The sequence below is a fragment of the Glycine soja genome, chromosome 17 (assembly GCF_004193775.1).
Source record: "Glycine soja cultivar W05 chromosome 17, ASM419377v2, whole genome shotgun sequence".
In the NCBI taxonomy this organism is placed as follows: Eukaryota; Viridiplantae; Streptophyta; class Magnoliopsida; order Fabales; family Fabaceae; genus Glycine; species Glycine soja.
The window spans coordinates 39,785,615-39,809,713 of record NC_041018.1 but is presented as its reverse complement, the minus strand read 5'-3'; the positions used below and the strand labels follow the sequence as shown (position 1 = coordinate 39,809,713).

Below are 24,099 nucleotides of genomic sequence, written 5' to 3'. Positions count from 1 at the left end.
CGTATTGTTAACATTATTTTTTTCTTTTCAAAACCAAATATAATATATTATATCAATAAATTGTTGATGTTTTTTTTTAATAAAATCTCAAATTTAAGTCAAAAGAAAAAAATATAATTAAAATAAAAAAATTCATTAAAGATCATCAATAGATTTTTTGAAATAGATTAAAGTGGCCAATGATATGATAAAAGTAAAACACATTATATTCTCCACGTTAAATTATTAAATTCGTTATATGAATATTTTTATTTTATTTTGTTTAATAATTACCAATTGATCGTCCACGTCCCTCACGGATATGATTAGCTAGCTAATCTTGATTAATTATTATTTTAATCTAATCCACCCCGCTCACCCTATCATCTGTCTTTATAATGTCCATGTTCACTGCACCTTTCCTCACTCTCTCACCTTTCTCCTAAAACATCTCAATGGGTTCTTCTTCTATTACAACATCGCCCGCAACCATGACCATGGCTGCGATCGTGCTCCTGTTCACGGTCTTTGCCGTTTCCTCCGCCCTAGACATGTCGATAATCTCGTACGACAGCGCCCACGCGGACAAGGCCGCCACGTTGCGCACCGAGGAGGAGCTGATGTCCATGTACGAGCAGTGGCTCGTGAAGCACGGGAAGGTGTACAACGCGCTCGGCGAGAAGGAGAAGCGCTTCCAGATCTTCAAGGACAACCTGCGATTCATCGACGACCACAACTCCGCGGAGGACCGAACCTACAAGCTCGGACTGAACCGGTTCGCTGATCTCACCAACGAGGAATACAGGGCCAAGTACTTGGGAACCAAGATCGATCCCAACCGGAGGCTCGGAAAGACCCCGAGCAACCGCTACGCGCCACGTGTCGGCGACAAATTGCCTGATTCCGTTGATTGGAGGAAGGAAGGTGCTGTTCCTCCTGTCAAAGACCAAGGAGGCTGTGGTAAGCACACTATGACTCTCTAAGTTTTAAGTCTTAACTCTTACGTTCCTACTTTACCCCTTTCTTTATCAATTTAAAAAAAAAAGTTAAATTCTTTACTTGTTTTTTAATTTATCATCGTGGATCGATTTTTAATTTATGTTTCTTAAGTTTAAAATGTTTTCTGTAATTGTGGAGTTTATCTGCGATTTGATGTTTGATTAATCATCCACATGAACATGATCTATTAATATCTGAAAAAATATATTATATATCTCTGTAGTATAGCTACTACTACTTGTATACTTTACTTGCCCCTTGAAAGTTAAATACTTCTTTTTTGAGTGATAATCGTCAATCGTTTTTTAGTTTATGCTTTTGAAATTAATTTTGTGTCAATAATTGTTTGTGATTTTTTTGTGGTTTTATGCGATTTGTTGCTTTGCTGTTTGATCATCCACTTGATCTATTAATATCTGAAAAAAAAAGCTATCCACACAATACCTCCTACTTTACCCCTTTTTCAATAAAAAAGAAAAAAAAGTTGAATTGTTTACTTCCTTTTTAATTAATCATCGTGAATCAATTTTTAGTTTATGCTTTTAAAAATTAATTTCGTGTTCAATAATTGTTTATTTATTGTTTTGCTGGTGCTTGAACATCCACATGATCTATTAATATCCGGAATAAAAATATCTAAGGAATAAATTTAATATTTTATTTTGGTTTGTGGTTGGAAAAAAAGTAGTTGTGTTTCTTAGATTTGAAACTTTAATGTAAGGTTCATTTTGAGACCCCCACCCCTACCCTTTTGTCCCTATGATTAAATAATTAGGTCAGGATTACAAAAAGTAGCATGATGGCCCGTGATAGTTGATATATCTCTCACGTTTAACGTCATCAGGATTCTGGGTGTGTTCTATTTATAGTTTGGAAAACACCTAGATATTCAAATGGTTTGTGCCTATGTGCACCTTTTGCTTAACATACCAATCACTAATATAGTTCTGTCTTTGTTTACCTTACCATTTTTTTTTTTACCTTTTGCTGTCCCAGAATAATGAATATTCTTTATTTTTGAACCTAAGTGAACAGATAATAGTAAAAAAGTTCCTTTAGTCTAGGATGAAGTGAGTCTTGACTTATAGCAGAGTGAGGAGCAGGATAGTGCTTCAGTTTTTGTAGTTATATTGTTACAATTTAATGAGTTTCTGGCAGTGATCTGAATCTTTTTATAACCTATAGTTTTTTTTAACAAACTTTGCTTATCTTGAGATTTGTTTAATGTTTTTTTTCTTAATTTAGGGAGCTGTTGGGCATTCTCAGCAATCGGTGCAGTAGAAGGAATAAATAAGATAGTAACAGGCGAACTGATTTCGTTATCAGAACAAGAATTGGTGGATTGTGATACTGGATATAACCAAGGATGCAATGGAGGACTTATGGACTATGCATTTGAGTTCATAATCAACAATGGCGGCATTGATTCTGATGAGGATTACCCATACCGTGGTGTTGATGGTAGATGCGACACATATAGGGTCAGTCACTTGGTCCTGATTATTTGATGATTATAGTAGTTATCACTCAAGTTCTTATATTGATTATTTTTTGTTCGGTTATTTTGCTATTGTGCAGAAAAATGCTAAAGTCGTTTCTATTGATGACTACGAAGATGTTCCTGCCTATGATGAGTTAGCCTTGAAAAAGGCCGTTGCAAATCAGCCCGTGAGCGTTGCTATTGAAGGAGGGGGCAGGGAATTTCAATTATATGTATCTGTAAGTTTCTTAATTAATTTCTTTCATAAACTTGGAAGTGTGTCTATTGCATAGAAGAAGTAGAATGGGAAGATTCAAAATTACTGAAGCATAATTATCTAACAATGAACAATCCATTGTGGATTTTTTATATTTAATGTTTTGAGGGGTGTTTCACCACTAAAACGTGAGTTCAGTGCAGCACTTAAATTGGATTGTGCAAATGCATCAACTCAAAATCAAGTGTAGTTCTACAAGCAAGTTTGAGTTGAAGTTAGTAAAAAATTCTCCGTTAAATTTTATCACATACTTGCTTTTGATATAAATTTCTAAACTTAATCACTTTCTTTCTTAACCCAATTTTAACAAAATCAATTTGAAAAAATTAATATATCACTCATCCAAATGTGTTATTATTCTTTTCTTCTCTTATCCATTTATTCTCATTGTTACCTATACACCTGATAGAAAACGAATTTATCATATGTTCATTAATCATGTGTGGTAAGTGGTTTTGCTCTAGCTAATCGGCTTATCCTCCAAGTCATTCTCCACATCATATTTACTCTATATTGATAAAATTTTCTCATTAGTATATTTCATTTTTTGTCAGGGTGTATTCACGGGGAGATGTGGCACAGCACTAGATCATGGTGTCGTGGCTGTTGGGTATGGAACAGCTAAAGGTCATGATTATTGGATCGTAAGGAATTCATGGGGTTCTAGCTGGGGAGAGGATGGCTACATCAGATTAGAAAGAAATCTTGCTAACAGCAGATCAGGCAAGTGTGGAATTGCAATTGAGCCATCTTATCCCCTTAAGAATGGTCCAAATCCCCCTAATCCTGGACCATCACCCCCTTCACCTGTGAAGCCGCCAAATGTCTGTGACAACTACTACAGCTGTGCTGATAGTGCTACTTGTTGCTGTATTTTTGAGTTCGGAAATGCTTGCTTCGAGTGGGGTTGCTGTCCTCTTGAGGGTGCTTCCTGCTGTGATGACCACTACAGTTGCTGCCCTGCAGACTATCCCATCTGCAACACTTACGCTGGAACTTGTCTCAGGGTATGACTAAGACCATCTAATATTTTCTAGCTGCTTTCATTTTAAACTGAATTTTCATAGGGAACTAACCATTGTCTATTATTTTAGATATTGGTGGATGATAAGTTCATTTGCATAGTTCTTTCTAAATGATTATAGAGCTTATTGCATTTACACACCTCTTGAGGTTTATTGAACGTATTATCTAATGTTTGAAACAACTCTCGTACAAGAACACTCTGTGTAATATGATTCTTGGATATTAGAAGGTATCAATGTAATGTATAAGGAGTGTCAATATAATATATTTCAAACAAACAAGGAGAGTTAATATAGGGATAAGAAAATGGAGGGATGACAAGGAGAAAATTGGTAAAACCTTAAGGGGTGTTAGGTATAATTTACTCTTGATTGTAAAAATTGCTTTCTCTTTTACTTATCTGAATTTTCTGTGTATGGCAGAGCAAGAACAACCCCTTTGGAGTGAAGGCATTAAGGCGTACTCCAGCGAAACCCCATTGGACCTTCGGACGTAAGAACAAGGTCAGCAGTGCTTAAGCAGTTTAAGGAAATGTGAACGTGCAGAAGGAGCCAATGATGAAGTAAAAGGGAAGACGAAGGACTAAAGCACCAGCTGGATGCACTTCCCCCTTCTTCACATAATGCTGCACGTAACATAAAGATCTTTACCATTTTATTATGATACAAAATAGATAATGTTCTGTATCAAATTTCAGTCAGACATTGGCTCTGTACATAGGGTTATATTATCGATGCACTGTATTTGTATTCAAATTCCAAATGGCGAACATATTTGATTGCTGTTAGTTTTCAAGGTTCTGTAGATTATGTGACAATGCAGCAGCAATATTTGGATTTGTCCCATATTCACATGCTATTTTAATTTGCTTACAATGTGGAATTCATTGGACCCCTCTCCTTTATTTGCTTTGCCTTATTCTATGTTCAGTTTAGCTGCTTAAGTTGTGAGGATATTTTGGTTGCTGGAGCCTGGAATTGACTTAGCAACTTTTTAATATGTGGGCTAAAGCGATAATAATGAAGTAGGACATGCTCGTTGATAGAGTAAATAATTGTTATATTATTATCTAATAATATACTCATGTAAATTGTTGATTTTTACAATTTATTCTAAGAGTCATGTTTGATTAATAATTAATAGTATAAAAAAGTTTATATCGAGAAATTAATAACTTATATTGTATAATGGAGGGTTTAAAATTATTTTGGTTAAAAGATATTTTGGTGTACAGATCTTTTGTTGAACGGTGTCGAGTAAATTGTTTCGTGTAGGTTATCAAATAGGTAGGCGATCATATTCATGCATTCATTTTTTTCAAAGCGTCTACTATTTGTTGTCATCCCCTTCACAATTTGATATCGCGTTTCATTTTCACACTCTATCTTCATTCACATGTTTTCATCCATTTACTCTCCTCGTTTACACAGTTCATTTGAGGGGCTAAAGAAATAAGTTTTTTAGGCTAATCTTTTGATTCTTATAAAATAGGGAATTTTGATTTAGAGTACAATTTATAATAAAATAAATATATTGGTTTGAACATATTAACAACAATAAGCAACACATTCAGATCAAACAGCAGAAACAAAAAAGATAAATAAATTTTAGAGGTACCTACCCCTCCAGTCATTGTTATCGACTTTCTTTAGCCTTCACAATTTTAGCTTTCCAAACCCACACTCGCTCAAACTTGATAGTGTGTTTATCTGAAGAGAAGAATAGATTTGGTGATCAAAACTGAGAGCACCTGCTTCTATTTATAGAGCTCTACCGATCACAAAGCTCAACCTTCATGGATCAGAACGTGGGTTGTTATTTGTTGTTGAGCATTGTAGAAGATAAGGATTGAATGTGGGAAGAAAATAGACCATGTACAAAAACCCACTTCCCATACAAACTGCAACAGAAAAACAATCCAGGAATAAAGAAATTGAAAATTCTAACATTCTCCTACTTGATCCATTTAACCCAACATTAGTCATAACAAGAAATAAAATATGAGTCATGACAATAGGTCTTCTAATAGCGAGTATTATCTTCCATGTACCATAATATATCAAGTCTCTAAATGCTAGCTTTCAACTTTATGAATAAACCATATATTTATTCCAGATCTAAACTTAATAATATTTCTCAAAATAAATAAAGGAATATGTGTACAAAACCATATGAGAAAACATCAAACTAAATAAGAGTTTCAAAAATATCAATCGTACTACATGATCCTTAAAATTCTTTGGTGGTATGCCTTTAGTCAAATGATCAACAATCATCAACTTAGTGCTAATGTGTTCAAAGACCACTTTCTTTTCTTTAACACATTCTTTTATGGCTAAGTACTTGATGTCGATGTGCTTATTTTGACTTTCACTTTTATTGTTCTTAACCATGAATATCACAACAGAGTTGTTAGAGTACAACTTCAATGGCCTAGAAATAGAGTCCACAACTCTAAGCCTAGACACGAAACTCTTCAACCATACACCATGTGGGGTAGCTTCAAAACAGGAAACGAACTCAGCCTCCATAGTGGAAGTAGTAGTCAAGGTCTGCTTGACACTTCTCCAAGATACAGCTCCACCAACTAGTATAAAAATATAACCGGATGTTGATTTTTGTGAATCAACGCAGCCAACATAGTCTGAATTTGAGTAGCCAATCACCTCCAAACAATCAGTTTGTCTATACATGAACATGTAATCCTTTGTTCCTTGAAGATATCTCATCACTTTTTTTGCAGCTTTCCAGTGGTCAATACATGTATTACTCTGATATCTTCCCAAAACTCCAACAACATATGCAATGTCAGGTCTGGTGCAAACCTGAGCATACATAAGGCTTCCGACAACTGAAGCATATGGAATATTCTTCATGTGTTCTTGCTCAAAATCATTTTTCGGGTACTAACTCAAATCGAGTTTGTCACCCTTCACAATGGGAGCTACACTTGGTGAATAATCTTTCATGTTAAATCTCTCTAAAACTTTGTAGATATAGGTCTCTTGAGACAAACCCAAAATGCCTCAAGACCTTTCCCTATAGATCTTAATGCCTATGACATAAGATGTCTCTCCCATATCCTTCGTATCAAAGTTCTTTGAGAGAAGTTGTTTCGCCTCATATAGCAAATCCTTATCATTAGTTGCAAGCAAAATATAATCAACATATAACACAAGAAAAAAAATCTTACTCTCATTGACCTTTTGGTATATACATTGATCCATGATGTTCTCTTCAAAACCGAATAAAGTGATGACCTCATGAAATTTTAGATACCATTGGCAAGAGGCTTGTTTCAATCCATATATGGATTTATTAAGCTTGCAAACTAAGTGTTCACTATCACTAGAGGAGAATCCCTCAGGTTGTTTCATGTAAACCTCTTTCTATAGATGAATATTAAGGAATGTCATTTTCACATCTATCTGATGTAACTCAAAGTCAAAATGAGTTACTAATATCATAGTTACATGGAAATAATCTTTCTTAAATACAGAAGAAAATGTCTTCGTATAGTCGATTTCTTTTCTTTGAGTGAATCCTTTGGCAACAAACCTTGTCTTATGTCTCTCAATGTTGCCTTGTGAATCTTTCATTGTTTTAAAGACCCATCTACATCCAATGGTTAGATGTCATAGAATCCAACTCATCTTTCATAGCATTGTATCATAAGTTTGATTCCATAAAACTCATGGCCTGTGAAAATGATTTAGGATCATTTGTGGCTCTAATGTTGTAGTCTAATTCTTGCAAATACACCACATAATCACTAGGAATTATTGACCTTCTGACTCTATTAGACCTTCTTAATGTTGCTTCGTGATCTTCTTGAAGATTTTGTTGTTCCTCATTACCAACTTGATCTACAGGGTCATTTTCAATAGTTTGTGGAATTTCAATCACTGGTTGTCTAACACCTATTTGCACTTGAGGGGTGTGAATGACAATCAATCTATCATTTGAGCCAATGGGTTGAGTTTCATAGTGATCATTTTCAGAAGTAATATCCTGAAATGGACCATTTCCACTGATTAAGTCATTCTCAATAAATTTTACATTTCTCGATTCCACAATCTTAGTGCTATGTGATGGACAATAGAATCTATACCCTTTGGACCTTTCTGCATATCCAATGAAATACCCACTTATAGTCCTTGGGTCTAGTTTCTTTTCTTATGGGTTATAAATTCTCACTTCAAACAAGCATCTCCAAACCCGTATATGTCGCAAACTCGGTTTTCAACCTTTAAATAACTCAAAATGTGTCTTTGAGACAACCTTGGTTGGAACTTGATTTAATATATACACTGTCATCTTTAGTGTTTCAATCCACAAGAATTGAAGAAGTTTTCTATTACTCCTCATACTTCATACCATGTCCATTAAAGTTTTGTTTCTTCTTTCTACCACACCATTTCGATCCGAAGAACCAAACATAGTGTACTGGCAACAATCTCATGTTTTTGAAAAAACATCACAAATAAACTAGGTGCTTGTCCATTCTCCGTGTATCTACCATAGCACTCTCCACCTCTATCAGATTTCACGATCTTAATTTGCTTTCCATATTGTTTCTCAAATTCGACCTTAAAAACTTTAAAGGTATCTAAAGTTTCATCTTTAGAATGAAGTATGTAGAGATACATATATCGTGAATATTCATCTATAAAAGTCATAAAGTATTTTAGACCACTTGAGTCCATCTTGGGACAAAAAATATGAGTGTGTGTGATTTCTAATAGGTTTGAGCTCCTTTTTGAACCTTTTTTAGACTTGTTAGTTTGCTTACCCTTAATGCAATCTACACAAGTTTCAAAATCAACAAAATTCAAAGCACTAAGTACCCCTTCATTTACCAATTTCTTAATTCTCTCGATAGAGATGTGTCTTAATCTTCGATGCCATAACACAGAGGATTCCTCATTCACAACACATCGTTTTAACCCAACAATAACATGCATAGAATTATAGGTAGTATCATTTTGAAATTCAATAAAGTAAAGCCCATCAAGTAATGCACTAGAACCAATAATTCCAAATTTATTACTTAAAGATAAACCAAAACCTAAAAAATTAAAGGAAAAGCCCAATGGTGCAAGTCTTGATACATAAATCAAATTCTTAGAAAAACTTGGAACGTAAAATATCTTTTCTAAACACAAAATAAAATCGTTGCTTAAAACTAAATTGCATCTCCCAATGACTTCCACATATGAGCTCATCTTGCCTCCTGAATAGATGTACTGCTCACTTCCCACTGGCCTCCTTAGGTTTTCCATACCCTGCAAGGTATTATAAACATGAATTGTAGAACCAAAATCAATCCACCATGTGTTATGATTAACATTAGCCATATTAGATTAACAAACAAAAATAAGTGAAGTACCTTTCTTGTCGAGCCAGCTCTTCAATTTTGAACAATTTTTCTTCATGTGCTCTTTCTTCTTGCAAAAGAAACACTTTGACTCTTTCATTATGACAGACTAAGTAGGAATCTTGCCCTTCTTATTGACTTGATCCCTTTTCTTCTATCCCTAAGAAGTCAAATACACTTTTTCACCCTCTGCCATCATCAACCTTATCAGATGTAACAAATTAATCATCAATGGCCTTCAAAAGATCCTTGACCTTTTCATTTTGATAGACAAAACTACTAGTAGATATATTGGTTTTTATGAACATCACAGAGAGACTATTAGATCTCTCTCATTTTTTCATAAAGATCAACAACATTTGGAGTGCTAGTTTCAATAATACCCGGTGGTTCATTTTTTCTAATGACATAGTCAATATTCATCTAGCCTAAATGAAGGAGAATTTTTTCCTCTAAACCTTATAATTATTCTCTTTCAATTTGGGAATATCACATTTAATATCAGAAATGCTCGCAGATTGATTAACTGCAAAGTTCAAACATACATTCTCATTATTCAAAATTTGAGACTAAATAAAATATTATGTTTCACCAATGTAAAACATGTATTTGTTTATGAACCTAGTGGCATAAAACTTGCCTATGGGCTAAAGTCTTACTCAATTAGATTCAAACTTATATAAAACTATCAAATCATATTCCTTCTTTCTTAATTCCTACGAGTGAATTAAGAAATATAACTTGATATTTTATCCTAATTAGTCATACAAATATAATAAAATTCTCGTGGGTAGATTATATCATATTACATATGATTAATCACAACTAATGTTTTAAATGTGATTTTAACACTTAATATATATAAACCTAATCAAATTAAAGATGATGTGACTATTCTCTAATCAACTAAATTATATTAATTACTTAACATTAATTAATTCTTAATAAAAAGCTAAATATTTGCATAACATTCTCAATAATACAAATAATTGGATAACATTGCATAAATATTATTTAACGTATAATAATCATAAAATCATAGATACAAAATTTAGGAAATAAATAAACAATATATGCATATCATTATTCAATAAAAGAAAACACATAAGCTATCTAACTATTAATTTTAAGGTGCATAAATTATTTAACTTAATATTACATGCTTAAATAAATATCAAATTCAAACATACAATTAAACAAAATAAACAAATAATTTAAACACATTAAAATGCACTAAATAATTCATAACCATATATGTGCTAAACCATTCAATTTAATTATTTATGATATGTATAATCATCAATAAAAAATATACATGCAAACTCATAATTAAATTAATCTTAACACATAAATAATAAATTAATTATAAGCAACATATTAATTAAAATCATTAAAGTACTTTATAAAATTTAAATAGCAAAACCTGTGCCTATACAAAAAGCAAACAATGGACTTTCAAAAGAAAAAATGATGGCCACATCACGCTAACGTGTTTCAAAATGTCACGTGATATGAAAAGGGTAACTTGGCTTGAATTAATTAGAAACACATCAACATGTGTTGATATTTTACACGATGGTCATCGTCCTCAACCTTCAGCCGGGTCATTTTGACCCGATTGCAGCCCACGGACCTCCACATAAAGCTCGATGGTTTCTCCATTTTCAACACTGAACTCATTGTTTTTTAATTCAAGAAAACTTAGAAACTCAATTTTCATATGATTCCATGTCTTATTAATAATTTAAACGTTCAAAAACAGAATACTCATGTCTAAAAAAAAAATAACATATGAGTGTCAAAAAGTAGCAAGACAAATAAGGTTCTGATATCAAATATAATAAAATAAATATACTAGTATGAGCATGTTAAGCAACACATATTAAATAGCTGAAGTAGAGAAAAAAAAATAATTTTTAGAGGTACCTACCTCCATTTATTGTTATCGACCTTTTTGACAGCCCTTTATAATTTTAGTTTTTCAGATCCTGGTTCAAATTTGATGGTGTGTTTATGTAAAGAAAAGAATAGACTTGGTGATCAAAATTGAGAATACTTAATTTTATTTATAGAGTTTTGTCCATCACAAAGCTAAGCTTAGATCAGAACATGAGTTGTTGTTTGTTGCTCAACGGTATAGAAGATAAAAATTGAATGTGAAAAGAAAATGGATCATGTACAAAAATTCTACCTCCCATAAAAACTGCAAAAAAAAAATTGAAAATAAAGGAATTCAAAACTCCAACACAATTTGTGTAAACAATTCGAGTTCTTCATGATCGAGTTATAGGCAAACAGATCGAGTAACAGTGTATTTGAATATAGGTTTGCAAACACTGAATGTTTGTTCATCTCAATTCCATCTAGCGATAAGTTTTTCCATTTTGGCTCATTGAAATGTGTAATAATTTATATCCAAATACACTGTAGGATTGTCAACAGTTGAGAAAATAATTGTGGAGGATTTAAGCCATGAAAATACTTTATTCTATAACAAAGAAAACATTATAAATATGAAACTAGCTAGGGGTAATTAACAAGCATTGGATTTAAACTACATGAAGGTGCAGTTATTTTCAACTCTAGAATTTCAATCCGACTCTATTGAAGTTACAATGATGGGAAGCTTCCTTTCAAATTTCAATCATGCAACTTCGACAATCGAGGTAAGTGATGCAAAATTTACAAAACCTTTATATAGTAAAGCATAAGGGTACCCTATGCCTATCCATACCTAACATAAGATGATTTATGAATTTAACCCCTGCTTCTTCTTATATTTGTTGATGGTAGGAATTGAAGTATTAGAAGATTTACAATAATTCATATATATTATTTAATTAATTTAGTTAAATCTCTTTGTCTATTATATATATATATATATTTGATAAATGTTTTTATTTGTTTCCGATTGAAGCAACTAAAATATCCTTTTAATAAATCTTGTGTATTTATAGCTAAGAATTTGAGCAGAAAAATGGTGGCGTTGGGGACCAGGGGCAAAGACTAAATTAACAGCTGCTTGATGCAAACGTGAAACATCACTCACTTTCATTTCGTTTTCAACACCAGCTCACGACATGGGACACCTCACTTTAGATGGATAGGCCTGACACAAGGTCCAACTTCACTTGCAAAATGCAATCCTGCCCGGGAAAGTCTATCTTTTTTAACTTAAGGCCATCATAGCTTGGGGATCACTGGTTTTACAATGACTACAAAAATTGCAATTAACATGCATCATGTAAGGTTATCGATGAACATGTAATGTATAAGTTAAAACCATTTACATATCTTTACCTAATAGAACTTCTAAGGTAGTTTGGTTCTAAGTCTAAAGACTCTTGTGTCAAGAAATCTGTATGAAATATAATGTAAAATTTTGAGATAATTTACTTTTTTTTATTTGGGTGATCACCCGTCATTTTATCTTGTTATCTCCGAAAGGCTAGAGATTAACCTTTGCAGTATTAAGATTTATTTAAGAAATTAACTTATATTTTTTTATATATACAAATTTAGATATTTGATTATATATTTAAGAAATAAGATTATCGGTCAATCATAATACATTGTATGATAGAGATTGAAAACAAATGGATATAAATAGTTTGAAACAAATGGGAAAATATTTTTTCTTCTTTTAATTCTCAATTATTGCATAGCTGTTACCATTTTGCAATCATCAAGAGGCAAAAATATTATCCAGCCAACAACTTGGTCGCGGGGTGTTAAGACAACATCAACATCTCTTCACACGACAAAAAAAGGTGAGATGTAGTGCACAAATGAAATGAAGTAGCAGCAGATTATATCTTCACTGCATTTATATTTATTTAGCATTAATTCACAAAAGAGAAAATAGTAGACCATAAACATTCCACCTATATACCCCGTGTGGTGGCCTTGTGCTGGTAGAGAAATATAACCAACTCTCTTCAAAAACACCAAATTATTACAAGCTAACTAAAACTAAGGGATGATCATAGTCATTCTCAAATCAAGATTGCATTGATGATTCACCACACCTTTTGACACATTCTTTCTAACACACTTATTATCATCTGTTAAAATTCATTAAAAACTGCAAAATTATGAGTGCGACTCAGTAAATAAGAAGCCAAACCCACAAAATTTTGTAATTTCCAATAAAGTTAACAATGAAGTATGTGTTTAAAAGAGTGTGTTGCTAGCGGTTCTCTCTTATTTATCAAGGATTCCACCCTGCATTTTTGTTCTGATCTCCATTAGCAGCACCATGAAATCTGCACTCCTCAATCTTCACTTTGTGGTTGGTCTTATTGGTTTCAAGAACTTGAGGGGGATTATTGGAAGGAGTAACATATGGAAGCTTTGATAGCATAGCACCAAAACTACAAGACATGTTGGGCAAGGAAGGTGGAGCTGACCAAAGAGGTGACCCTTGTGTTGTTGTTGTTCCATTTTGGGGTGGTGGATTCCTACCCAAGTTGATGGATATCATGGAAAAGAAGCTGGATTTTTCCTCATGCACTCCATTGACTCTTGTGACTTGATTTGTTGCATTATAGGCAGATAGGGTCATTTCATTGCTTTCCATCATTTGTAGGTTTGGTTTGGCAATGCATGGATGTTGAATGGGTAGGTGTGGTCTTTGAATGGAAAATACACCTGGTATGCTGTGGAGGTAGCTGAACTTCCTTTGAATGCTAACCACAAAATTGAGATCTTCAGCAATCTGAAGAAGAAGAAGAACCCTTTAATTAATAGTTTTTTTAATCGGCAAATGTTAGTTTTTGTTAGTAGAAGGGATCGAATCCACGTCCTTTCCCCTCTTTCATTCTCTCTTAACCATTCAACTCACCTTATATCTCAAAAACCCTTTAATTATTAGTAAATTGGGATTTTGAACAAAATGTAGAAATAATATTTGGAAGGATAGAAATAAAAGAGACCAAGACCTTGTTAAATGAACCAAGTTGTACTAAGCCTTCTCTGACAGCAATGACAGCAATGGTCTATCAAAATGAATGACAATTTGATAACATCAATTAGATCAAATTTGATAAAAAAAAATTGATGTAAACTCTGCCATTAACACGGGTTTCTGAACCCCTTCTGAATGAATTTACTAACCTGAATACCTGAATTTAACTGAAACTCCCATGTCTTTGGTTGCTGTCAAGATTAAATGTCAAGTTATAAAACTAAAAATATAAACCAAGTGTTTTTTTTTTTGCACTTATTGTTAGCTACTTCCCTTACATGATCCATTGAAGCATTCCATGCACCAATGTAGCTAGATTCACACCCATTTTGAGTGTCACTGTAAACCCATTTATGATTATTATCTGCGGCCACTTTCCCCATTAGTCTGCAGAATATAGATATCAAATAAGAATACACTACACTTTTTCTTTTCAGGAAAAGGTAATAAGCTTTCTTTTCTTAAATGTGGCCAAAAATGTAAAAAGGGAGCAATGTCATTCTCACCCTTCTCCATAACTATAAACTTCATGAGACATTTTGAAGAATACATCAGCTCCAAACTTGTAGTTCAAGCATCCATTCCTCCCTTGTTCACATTCATTAAAATCGCAGAAACCATCTTCCCATACAAGGATCCTAACAAAGAAAACCCTCCATTATTTCAAATACCCCAAAATATACAATGTTCATGTAAAATTGTCTATGGTTTATCACAGTTCCACCAAACTTGCCAGTTTCTTTTGTTTCCCTTTGAGCGATCAAGAGCTGTTCCTCCAAATTCCCACCTACAAAGAAAATAATTAATTAAACATCAAACAAACATCCACATACATATATACAGTCAAATTTCCCATACTTACCTAGGTGGTAAATGGTAATAACATGCGTGTGGTTCATTTGTCTTACACATTCTATATATGTTGTTAAATTACTTATGACAAAAATTAGATACAATCCCATAGTTATTTTTTGTGTTGTTCTCCGATCAAAATTAGAGTTTCATTTCAGTAGTAGTCCATGTAGTAAAGGTTTTCATTAAATGTCAACATGGATTCTGGAGTGAAACTTCAATTCTGATGGAAGAACATCACCAAAAATGCCTATAGAATTGTATATAAGTTTTGTCGAATTATTACTTACCTAGGCGGAGGAAAGTTTCGAGGTACTATCCTCCAGAAGACTGCATACACCCACTTGGAAGAAGTTGAAGAAGTGGGAAATGAGCAAATGCTTCTAAGAGTGTTTTGCAAGAGACAGTCAAGGAAGGGTACTCCACTTTCCATTGTCCAAAAGAGTGGGAGGAGTAAAGGGTAGGGGGCAGAAAGTTTGGTTAAAAAGGGACCAGAAATGCTAACAATATTGCCAATGGTACCCACTTGCATTGCAGCTTGTAGTTGGAGACCACCAAGAGTGTGTTAGCTCCAATATTGAGAGTTGGTGTAGTTGAAATTTTAGAGTGGGGCCTGAACATTTTCCCTTTCTGCTTGGTCACTGGTGAGGAACATTTATAATTCAAATATCCTTAAAAACCATTGGTAATGGTTAGAGTTTGGTTTGATATTTCCATTTGCATGAAAAAGGCTTCCTCCTCTGCCACTTTCCCTCCATTCTTTCTTAGTATGGACTATAAATTCTTAATTAGGAATAATTTTTACCATGTTTCCTCTTGAGGTGTGGTTGAATACAAGAAATTAAATAAACAGAAATGTTTTTACTATGTTCAATAAGAAAAACGTGAAAGAGAACATAGAAATAATCTTTGGCATTTAAGCTATAAGTATAACTCTGTTTTAACTTTTTTTATGAACATTCTTTTTTCACTTAAATAACTTCGTTCATGTTCAATAATGATTTGAGCATGTGTGAAACGGTGCAAAATTTAAAAGTTTTACCCCTTTCTTCATATGCTGCTACAAGATAAAAACAATGAGGTTTCAATTGACTTGCTCTGTAATGCATGACCACTTTCAGAAATTTGAGTTAATTGGCATCATTCAAAACGTAGTAATAATGATGATGGTTTATTTAGATCTTTGTAGAAAAAGTCGTTGCCACAATTTCGCTAAAATTTAACCTTCATAGTTTTTGCGATTTTATCTTTTAAAAATCTAAACATACTATAAATGATTGGACTGATTTCAACAAATTATTAGTTCCTCGTTGGCCCTGCCACATCGTTACTAGGCTATCTATCTACTTGTCTCTATTGCAAGTGTGGTCTATTTCAGCATTTTATAATCACCATATATCTAATTATCCTGAAAGACAAATCCATTAAGTAAAAAATGATTTCATATTGTTATATTACTAAGAATAACAAATAGGATTTTCATTTCCATAATGGACTCTCAAACTATCGTGCAATCTTTGTCCCGTCTCAGTACTCATGTGTGTGCCTTTTTCTTTTTAGAATAAATTAAATTAAAAGGTTTGCTTAAAAATTTATAATAATTATGCAATATTAAAAAAAAAATCTCAAAAGCATATATATATATTTTTTTTCAAAATTAAAATAAAAACACGACTGAGAAAAATCAAAACGTTAAACAACAACCAACATTAGTGTGTTTTGTTTGTCGTTGAGTAACTCCGAAACGTTCGTTCATTTAAAAGCTTCCTCTCACATACCTCTTTGTTCAACGGTCTTAGAATGCAAGCTACCAACAAACCGAATACACACTAAGTGCATGTTTTGGATTGAAGTTAGAAATATTGTGTGTACATTCCAATATAAATCTAACAGATAAAAATAAAATGAAAACAAAGGTAAGAGTCTTAATTCTTTGACAAAATTACTTTTGGCTAAAAAAAAAAAAATCATCAAATTTCGAAACATGCACTAAGTGGTGCAGGTGGACCACAAGACAACCCAATCTCCTGTGCAGGGAAGATCTGGGGTCATCACTCATCAGCAAAAATAAATTTGCCTACTGGAAAAATTAATATGACCATAAAAGGAAGATGATGGTTACTTTAATGTATGCTATAAGTGTTTGGACCAGTGGATGATGCAGATGCACCCAATAGGCTGGGCAAGTAGATGGACTTGCAGCTACCCAGAACAGGGCCCAAAATCTACCCACCCACCCATTATATAATGTGTCCCCAATTTTCTACTGTTCTTCACTTCCCTGTTCTAATATTTCATTGTCTAAGTTTTAAAAGGTGCAACATACCAATACCAATGACAACTCACGTTTGGTGAAATAATTATTTCAAAATTGGTTAGTTTAATTACATGTCGTAGTGTCGTACTCAATATATATATATATTGCTGTAATGATTTTTTATGTGTATTTTAGTGCAATGCTTTTAATGGCCTAAATTGTGCACGTCGTATAATTTGTATAGCTATAGTTTCATTTCATTAAAAATAAACAAACTATATATTTTGCAAGAGTAGCATGGATATTCTTCAGGAATTGTAACTCAAGTTGATGTTGACTGTTTTCTTTCTTTCTTTTTGTTTTTTACTTTGTTTTTTCCAGACTGCTTGATCTCAAAGGAATTTCCCGCAAATGGCTTTGCCTGTCATTTTCTTACTCATTGTTTTTTTTAGACTGTTTTTTCTTTTGGTTAAGTCTTACGTAAATTTTGTTTTTATATGTACGAGAATAGAATTAAAATAAGCGTTTGTTTTTGCTTTTTGCACACTTTTTTTTTTATTTTAAAGTTTAAACGATAAAATAATCTAATTTTAGTTTATTTCCCTAAACAATATTGTGTACACTTTTTCTTTTTACACAAACAATAATGTGTATACTTAAAAATTTTGTCTTTTGATACTACTTTCTTTAATTGGTTAACTTATATTTGTTTATCTCTAAAGCTGATTTAAAAAAAATTGTTTTTTTTTTAAAACAATATTTCAGAAAGTTATAAAAGAGTAATTATTTCTTTAAAATCAACATAACCCAGCATACGTTTAATATATAAATGATACGCAGGAATGCATCAAAATCATCAAGAAAAAATAATAATGATGCATGACATATTTCAATTCAATGCTTACATATTTTATTTTTAAGATTAATTTTATTTATTAAAAATAATCTGCCATTTTAATCTTCTTTTTTTTCAAATTTAATCCCTCAATTATATAATGGTTGCAATTAAGTTATTTAATTTATTTTTATTTACATAAACAATTCATATTGGTATTTTATTTTCAAATAATTAGAGATTTAAGAGAAAATTACTTAAAAAGATTTTTGGGTAGAAAATATTCATTCAAAAAATTTGCGGTTCTGTCTAAGTGGGCCAAACTGACCCATATATGCATCTATAAATCTAACTTAGGAAGCTATTATTTAAACCACCATTTTTACTAAGTACACCACCACTCTTTTTATATTTAAATTACCCATCATACCCCTTTTTCTCTTCCGAACATGTTTTTTCAAAATAATATATACCTATTCTATTCTGGAATTAATATGTTATTCCGAAAAAACATTTTTATAATAATAAAACATACCTTAACTAACTTAAGAGTTGCAATTTGCAATTATTGACATTGTAAACCTTGATTAAAAATTAAATATTTATTTGAACGCATTTAAAAGAGGTGTAAAATAGATGAAATTACTAGATTAGTGATGAATATACTTTTTTTTAGAAGAAGTGATGAATATACTTATTCGTTTAAATACATCACAAATTATTATTATTTTATCTTTATCTATATACTCCATTTTTTTTACTATTTATTCATTTCAATTTAAAAATAATCTTACATTATAAATAAAACTATTCATTATAAATCTAAATGTAATATCTATAATTATTCATAAAGATAATTACTTATTCTTTTAAACTATATCAGTTGTCATTATTTGTTATTGTTTAGTTTAAAAAATAGAAATAGAGGCGCAAAGTGACTTTTTTTTTGCACTAGTATACCTTAAAAATATTTATCCTATAATATATAATGAACAAACTAAAATTCTAACTATAGTTATTTTAAAATATTTCAAATGAAAAACGAATAAGAAAAAATTGGATGAGTGATACATTTCTTGGCAGACACTTGACTGAACCTGAGAATTCAGAGTGTAGAATCCATTTACATCAGAAGAATTCGTCAGTGAAAGAATCGTTTTCTTCAGATCTCACAATTAGAGAGCGATGGAATATCTAGGGATTGATCTAAGCTGCGCCGTTGGATCTCTCCGCCACGGCCAGTTCCCGGAGAAGGATTGCTTGCTCCCTCTCATTTCCAAACTCCTCGGCTACGCCATCGTCGCCGCTTCCACCACCGTCAAACTTCCCCAGGCACTATTCGTTAACCGCTTTCAATTTTTCATTTCATTTGCCGCATGCGTTTCTTTTATTATGCATTTATTCCGTTTAGTACTCAAGAGTGCGCTAGGCGTTAGTTAGTTAGGGTTTTGTTTTGTTCTGTTCTGTTCGATAAATGTTGCTATATGCATGCTTAGTCTCTCTTTAGCTTAGAGTTATAACGAGGTTTCCTAATTCGGAAGTATCGTGCTCATGACTGTATGTATTATCGTGTTGATGTTCAGATTATGAAAATTCTGAAGCATCAGAGTGTGAGAGGCCTTAGCATGATATCCTTCGAGCTTGAAGTTATTGGATATACCATTGCCTTGGCTTACTGTCTCCACAAAGGCCTTCCATTTTCGGCTTACGGAGAGTTGTTGTTTCTTTTGATCCAAGGTGTGTTCACAGCTTTGCTTATGTTTTGGTCTCTGTTTGTTCTTAGTGCAGAACTGATATATTGTAGGAATTGCCTCACGTGAATTGCGTGAAATTGTGATGTGTGTTGTTTTATAGAGTAACAGACTTGTGCAATGGTGTTTAGGGTTTGACAGAAAACAAGCAGTGGACAAATATGATAATGTGATGTTCTGAAATTAGTACTTGCATGAGCATCATAGGCTTTAGAATTAGATCATGCAAGTTGTTCTGATCAATCTTTTGTTAGGTATAGCTATAGCTATGCTATGTTGTGCTTCCACTTTCTTTGAAGTTATCTAACTGCTTCTTCCTCTCCATTTTTGATACAGCTTTAGTATTGGTTGCCATAATCTACTACTATTCTCGACCTTTGCATGCAATAACATGGATCCGGGCATTGCTGTATCCTACTTGCTTGCTGAAGAGTTGGATTTTATTCTTGCGATAAACAGTATAATTGAGTATTCTCGATCATTTCCTTGACACTTTGGTTTTCAGATATTGTGCTGTAGCACCCACTATCTTAGCTGGTCAAATTGATCCTCTACTCTTTGAAGCTCTGTATGTGAGTGACAATTTTATGTTCAACATACAATTACTTATGCTGCTATAATTTTTCTCCAACTGAACCTGTCATGATCCAACTATCCCAAAAGTTTAAGCTGTAGATGGAAACACTTGAATTGTTTTATATTATATTTCTAACATGGCCCCTCACACAAGAGTCCTTTGGGCTTGAAGCATGAAAATACACAAGCCCACCTACCTTGTGCTAAAATTAAACTTTGTTTATTAAACGAATGAGGGTGGGATCAAACTCAATACCACTTGGTTGTAGAGGCTTTGGTACCATTTCATGAATGAAATATTCTTAAAGCTTAAGTTGTTAGGTCATACTCATAGGTAAAGATGCACAAATGGTTTTATATTTGTTTCTAACAGAATCTTTCGTATTCCTTCCATGCTGCTGAGCATTTTAGCCGTATTTTATAATTATTTTGGTTACTAGGTTCTCATTGCTTAATATTTTTTTGATGTGGATATGATCTTTTGCAGGCATCACAGCATGCAATCTTTCTCTTTGCAAGGATCCCACAAATATGGCAAAACTTTTCTGTAAGTGAAAGCATAAACTTAATTTTTTTGTACTTACATACATTTGATTCTGCAGTCAGAATAATGGCTACTTATTTCTTCTTCAGTAATGACTAAATGGTTCTTTCATTGTATGCTGCATGATGGATTACTTATTTACTTGACACTAATTTCATAAAAAGGAACTTGGCTTCTGAGTATGCCATAGTTGCCATCCTACTCCTACCTGCATTTTTATGAAAACTTGGAGCTTTTGCTGCTTCTGTGTAATGAAAAGCTAGGATGCTTTGAACTCTGTTGGAGTGGTTATACTGAAATTTTTCATACTATGCCTCTACATTCCTTATAGTTGTTTTATGTCTAAAATATTTCATTTGATGAAGTTTGTTGACATTTTGTTTCACCTTTCTTATTCATCATTAGTAACTTACTATGTTTGAGCAGAACAAAAGTACAGGTGAACTCAGCTTCATAACTTCTTTTATGAATTTTGGAGGTTCAATGGGTAAGCTATTATGAGTTTAATAAAATTTAGGTTAAATTTTGTGTTGTTTTGCGTACTAATGTATTTGTTTTATTTGTTGCAGTTAGAGTATTCACCACCATCCAAGAAAGTGCACCAAAAAGTGGTAGGCTTGCTTCTTAATTTGTTTTCATCATCATGTCTTCTGTTGTTGTCATCATTGTCAATGAATGTTAACTCTGTTTTTGGTGCCAATAATAATGTTTATATGTTTTGAGAAGCTTAGAGCCTATTTGATTTCAGAAAACATTTTCTGTTATAATTTTTTGTTTTTACAAATAATCACAAAATGTTGCCTTGTTTTCATGGTTTTCTATATAAATCTTCAAAACACGTTTATAGGTAGAATTTTTGTAATTATTTATGAAAAGTTGAAAATAGAACACGTTTTCTCTAGCCAAATAATCCCTTAGGACCTTTTCAATTAATGACTTTAGAAACATTTATTTTAAAAACCAAAACATGTTTGCATGATGTCTCTCTCAATTTTGACATTAGAAAATTGGAAACAGTGCAGAGATTCAAAAGTGTTTTTGAAACAGTATGATTTCAAAGTAGTGATCTTGTAATCAACCAAATTCATTTAGTAGCAATCTCATTATTTACTGTAAAAATTCTTCCTCAATAGCTTCATCGAAATTTAACAAGCATCACCAGCTATTACTTTTTTCTGTCTGCATTTTTGATGAACCACAGATTGACAGATAGAAGTGAATAACTATCTTTCCCTTTTGCCTCATCTTTTATTCTTAAATCTCTGGCTTCATAAACTGATTAGCCATCATCCCATTATTCACTTTGTAATTGTTTCCCTTGCCCCTCCTCCTTCATAAAGTTCACCTGTAAAAGTAAATTATATCCATCTTGCATCTTGAGCAAAGAAGTTACACACACACATTTAAAATAAAAAGTAAGCCGGAGAATTCTCAATGATCTGGGTTCTTTTTCCTGTTGTATTGGGTTTTTGTGCTTCTGAGATCTTGGTATTCTTTAACTTCTCCCAGCAGTAGTTTTTTGTGATTTTGGCTCCAAGTTTATAGTGTATTTTAAAGGTTTGAGTTATGCTAGTGGCCAAAAGATGTTTCAATTGGCAGAGGGGGAAGAACAAGTCTGACTTTTTAGCTTGTTTTTTTGTGCATTAGTTTTCATGGTTTGATGTTGGATTGTTGGCAATGGAGAAAGATGGTATATGTTGTTAAGTGGTTTACATCAAAGCAAATATTTAAACATTGTGTTTTTTCAATAAATATTCCCCCATGGGTGTATTCCTCCCTCCCCCCCACCCCCCCCAATATGAAATTGTTTTTAATTTTGCTTTTGAAAATTAAGAGACAAACAACTAAACTACTACTGTTTGTAGCTAAAGACTACATTTTATTATTGATTGCTGGGATTTGGATCTTTTACTTAGAAATATGACATTGTTAATTTCAAAGAAAGACTAACAAATAACAATTATGTTGCATTATTTATGATTCCTTGCACAAGAAACTGTGGGTCCTTGTGCAAGACAAGACACCAATTTTCTTAAGGATGAATTTATGGCGCATTAGCACATCATAAAATATTATATGAAGTAACATATAGTACACATTTATCTTGGAATTGATCTAGTGAATAAGAAGGGCGGAGCTTTTGAGAACACAAGCTCCCTATAGACTTGCTTTTCCTGAGCCTTAAGGACCAGAAGATTCAAATTCCATGTTTTAATTCTTGTATATACATGTATAATTGTTGTCTTGTGATGTAAAGTTCTAATGCTTGTTGAGAAAATGGTGACTTTTCAATCAAGAGTTTCCTTTTAAATAGGATGGTAATATTGAAAGCCCAGCTACGTATTGTTTCCATTATTTTGTCTATGAAATTGAACATATTTTTCTTTCAAAACCATTTCTTCCATCTCCTTGACTTGATACTTACCCCTTTCAAAATCATCCACTTTTTTGTGTCTGTATAGAAGTACTGCACATTGTAAATTTATTTCTTTACTATTTCATATAATTGTGACTGTTTCCTTGATTCTTTTGAAGTTCTATTGGGCTATGCAATTGGTGTCGCAACAAATTTTACCATCTTGAGTCAGATTATAGCATACCAAAAGCCTCAGGTTGGAAAGGAGAAGAAAACAAAGTAATAGAACCGTATCAGGTTGTGTATATCTCATCATCCGGGCCAACCCTCTGCAGGTGCCACGGCATCCAGTCCATACACAGAATTTTGTCAGTCTTCAATCGAACATTACCTTATTTCAGATTTCAACTGCTGCTAGGTGATTATTATCATTTTTATTTTGGACTGTAGGCAGCAGTGTAAAAGTAACAGGTGATTATTATCATTTTTATTTTGGTACCTGAGATACTTGAGCTTCATGATTTTATCGTTATTTATCAAAGCTAAAATTTAAAGGATGCATCCAGGTTCTTTGTAAGAATCTCATATCATGATTCTAAGGCTTAGTTCTACCTTTTTTAAATCGTAAAATGTTGAGTAAAAGAAAACTCCGGATGGTTTCTCACCCCGGTTTTAATGTGACATTAGTTTGCCTGGAAAAAAACAAAACGTACATCTAATGTTTTTGGGTGTATCGGTGTGAAGAGGAGAGGGATGGAGAGAAAAAAATAAAAGAAGAGAGACAAATTGATAGATGTGACAAATTATGTGATAGGAAATAGAGA

The 24,099-nt window shown here is 32.7% G+C and overlaps 3 protein-coding genes and 1 long non-coding RNA gene across 4 annotated transcripts; 2 read left to right on the top strand and 2 right to left on the bottom strand.

The window, feature by feature from the left end:
* The first annotated feature begins 366 nt into the window (after window positions 1-366).
* On the top strand, window positions 367-4,665 carry LOC114393979 (cysteine proteinase RD21A-like). Its single transcript, XM_028355510.1, has 5 exons — window positions 367-939; window positions 2,224-2,459; window positions 2,557-2,697; window positions 3,290-3,742; window positions 4,184-4,665. Exons 1-5 carry the CDS (start codon window positions 435-437, stop codon window positions 4,277-4,279), a joined length of 1,431 nt encoding a protein of 476 aa, XP_028211311.1. The 5' UTR covers window positions 367-434; the 3' UTR covers window positions 4,280-4,665.
* Window positions 4,666-8,776: 4,111 nt separating this feature from the next.
* LOC114392092 lies at window positions 8,777-11,863 on the bottom strand. Its single transcript, XR_003662245.1, has 3 exons — window positions 11,069-11,863; window positions 9,151-9,341; window positions 8,777-9,046 (listed from the first exon to the last, which is right to left on the bottom strand). It is a non-coding gene; the product is annotated as an uncharacterized LOC114392092 (long non-coding RNA).
* Window positions 11,864-12,927: 1,064 nt separating this feature from the next.
* On the bottom strand, window positions 12,928-15,559 carry LOC114392480. The gene is made up of 7 exons (XM_028353628.1): window positions 15,247-15,559; window positions 14,838-14,891; window positions 14,611-14,742; window positions 14,383-14,491; window positions 14,254-14,295; window positions 14,079-14,135; window positions 12,928-13,855 (listed from the first exon to the last, which is right to left on the bottom strand). Exons 1-7 carry the CDS (start codon window positions 15,486-15,488, stop codon window positions 13,349-13,351), a joined length of 1,143 nt encoding a protein of 380 aa, XP_028209429.1. The 5' UTR covers window positions 15,489-15,559; the 3' UTR covers window positions 12,928-13,348.
* A 3,500-nt stretch (window positions 15,560-19,059) lies between these two features.
* On the top strand, window positions 19,060-23,836 carry LOC114391896 (mannose-P-dolichol utilization defect 1 protein homolog 2-like). Its single transcript, XM_028352898.1, has 8 exons — window positions 19,060-19,380; window positions 19,632-19,785; window positions 20,136-20,208; window positions 20,305-20,371; window positions 20,863-20,922; window positions 21,346-21,406; window positions 21,489-21,530; window positions 23,455-23,836. The coding sequence occupies exons 1-8, from the start codon at window positions 19,234-19,236 to the stop codon at window positions 23,556-23,558; spliced, it is 708 nt and encodes a 235-aa protein (XP_028208699.1). The 5' UTR covers window positions 19,060-19,233; the 3' UTR covers window positions 23,559-23,836.
* The last annotated feature ends 263 nt before the right edge of the window (window positions 23,837-24,099 follow it).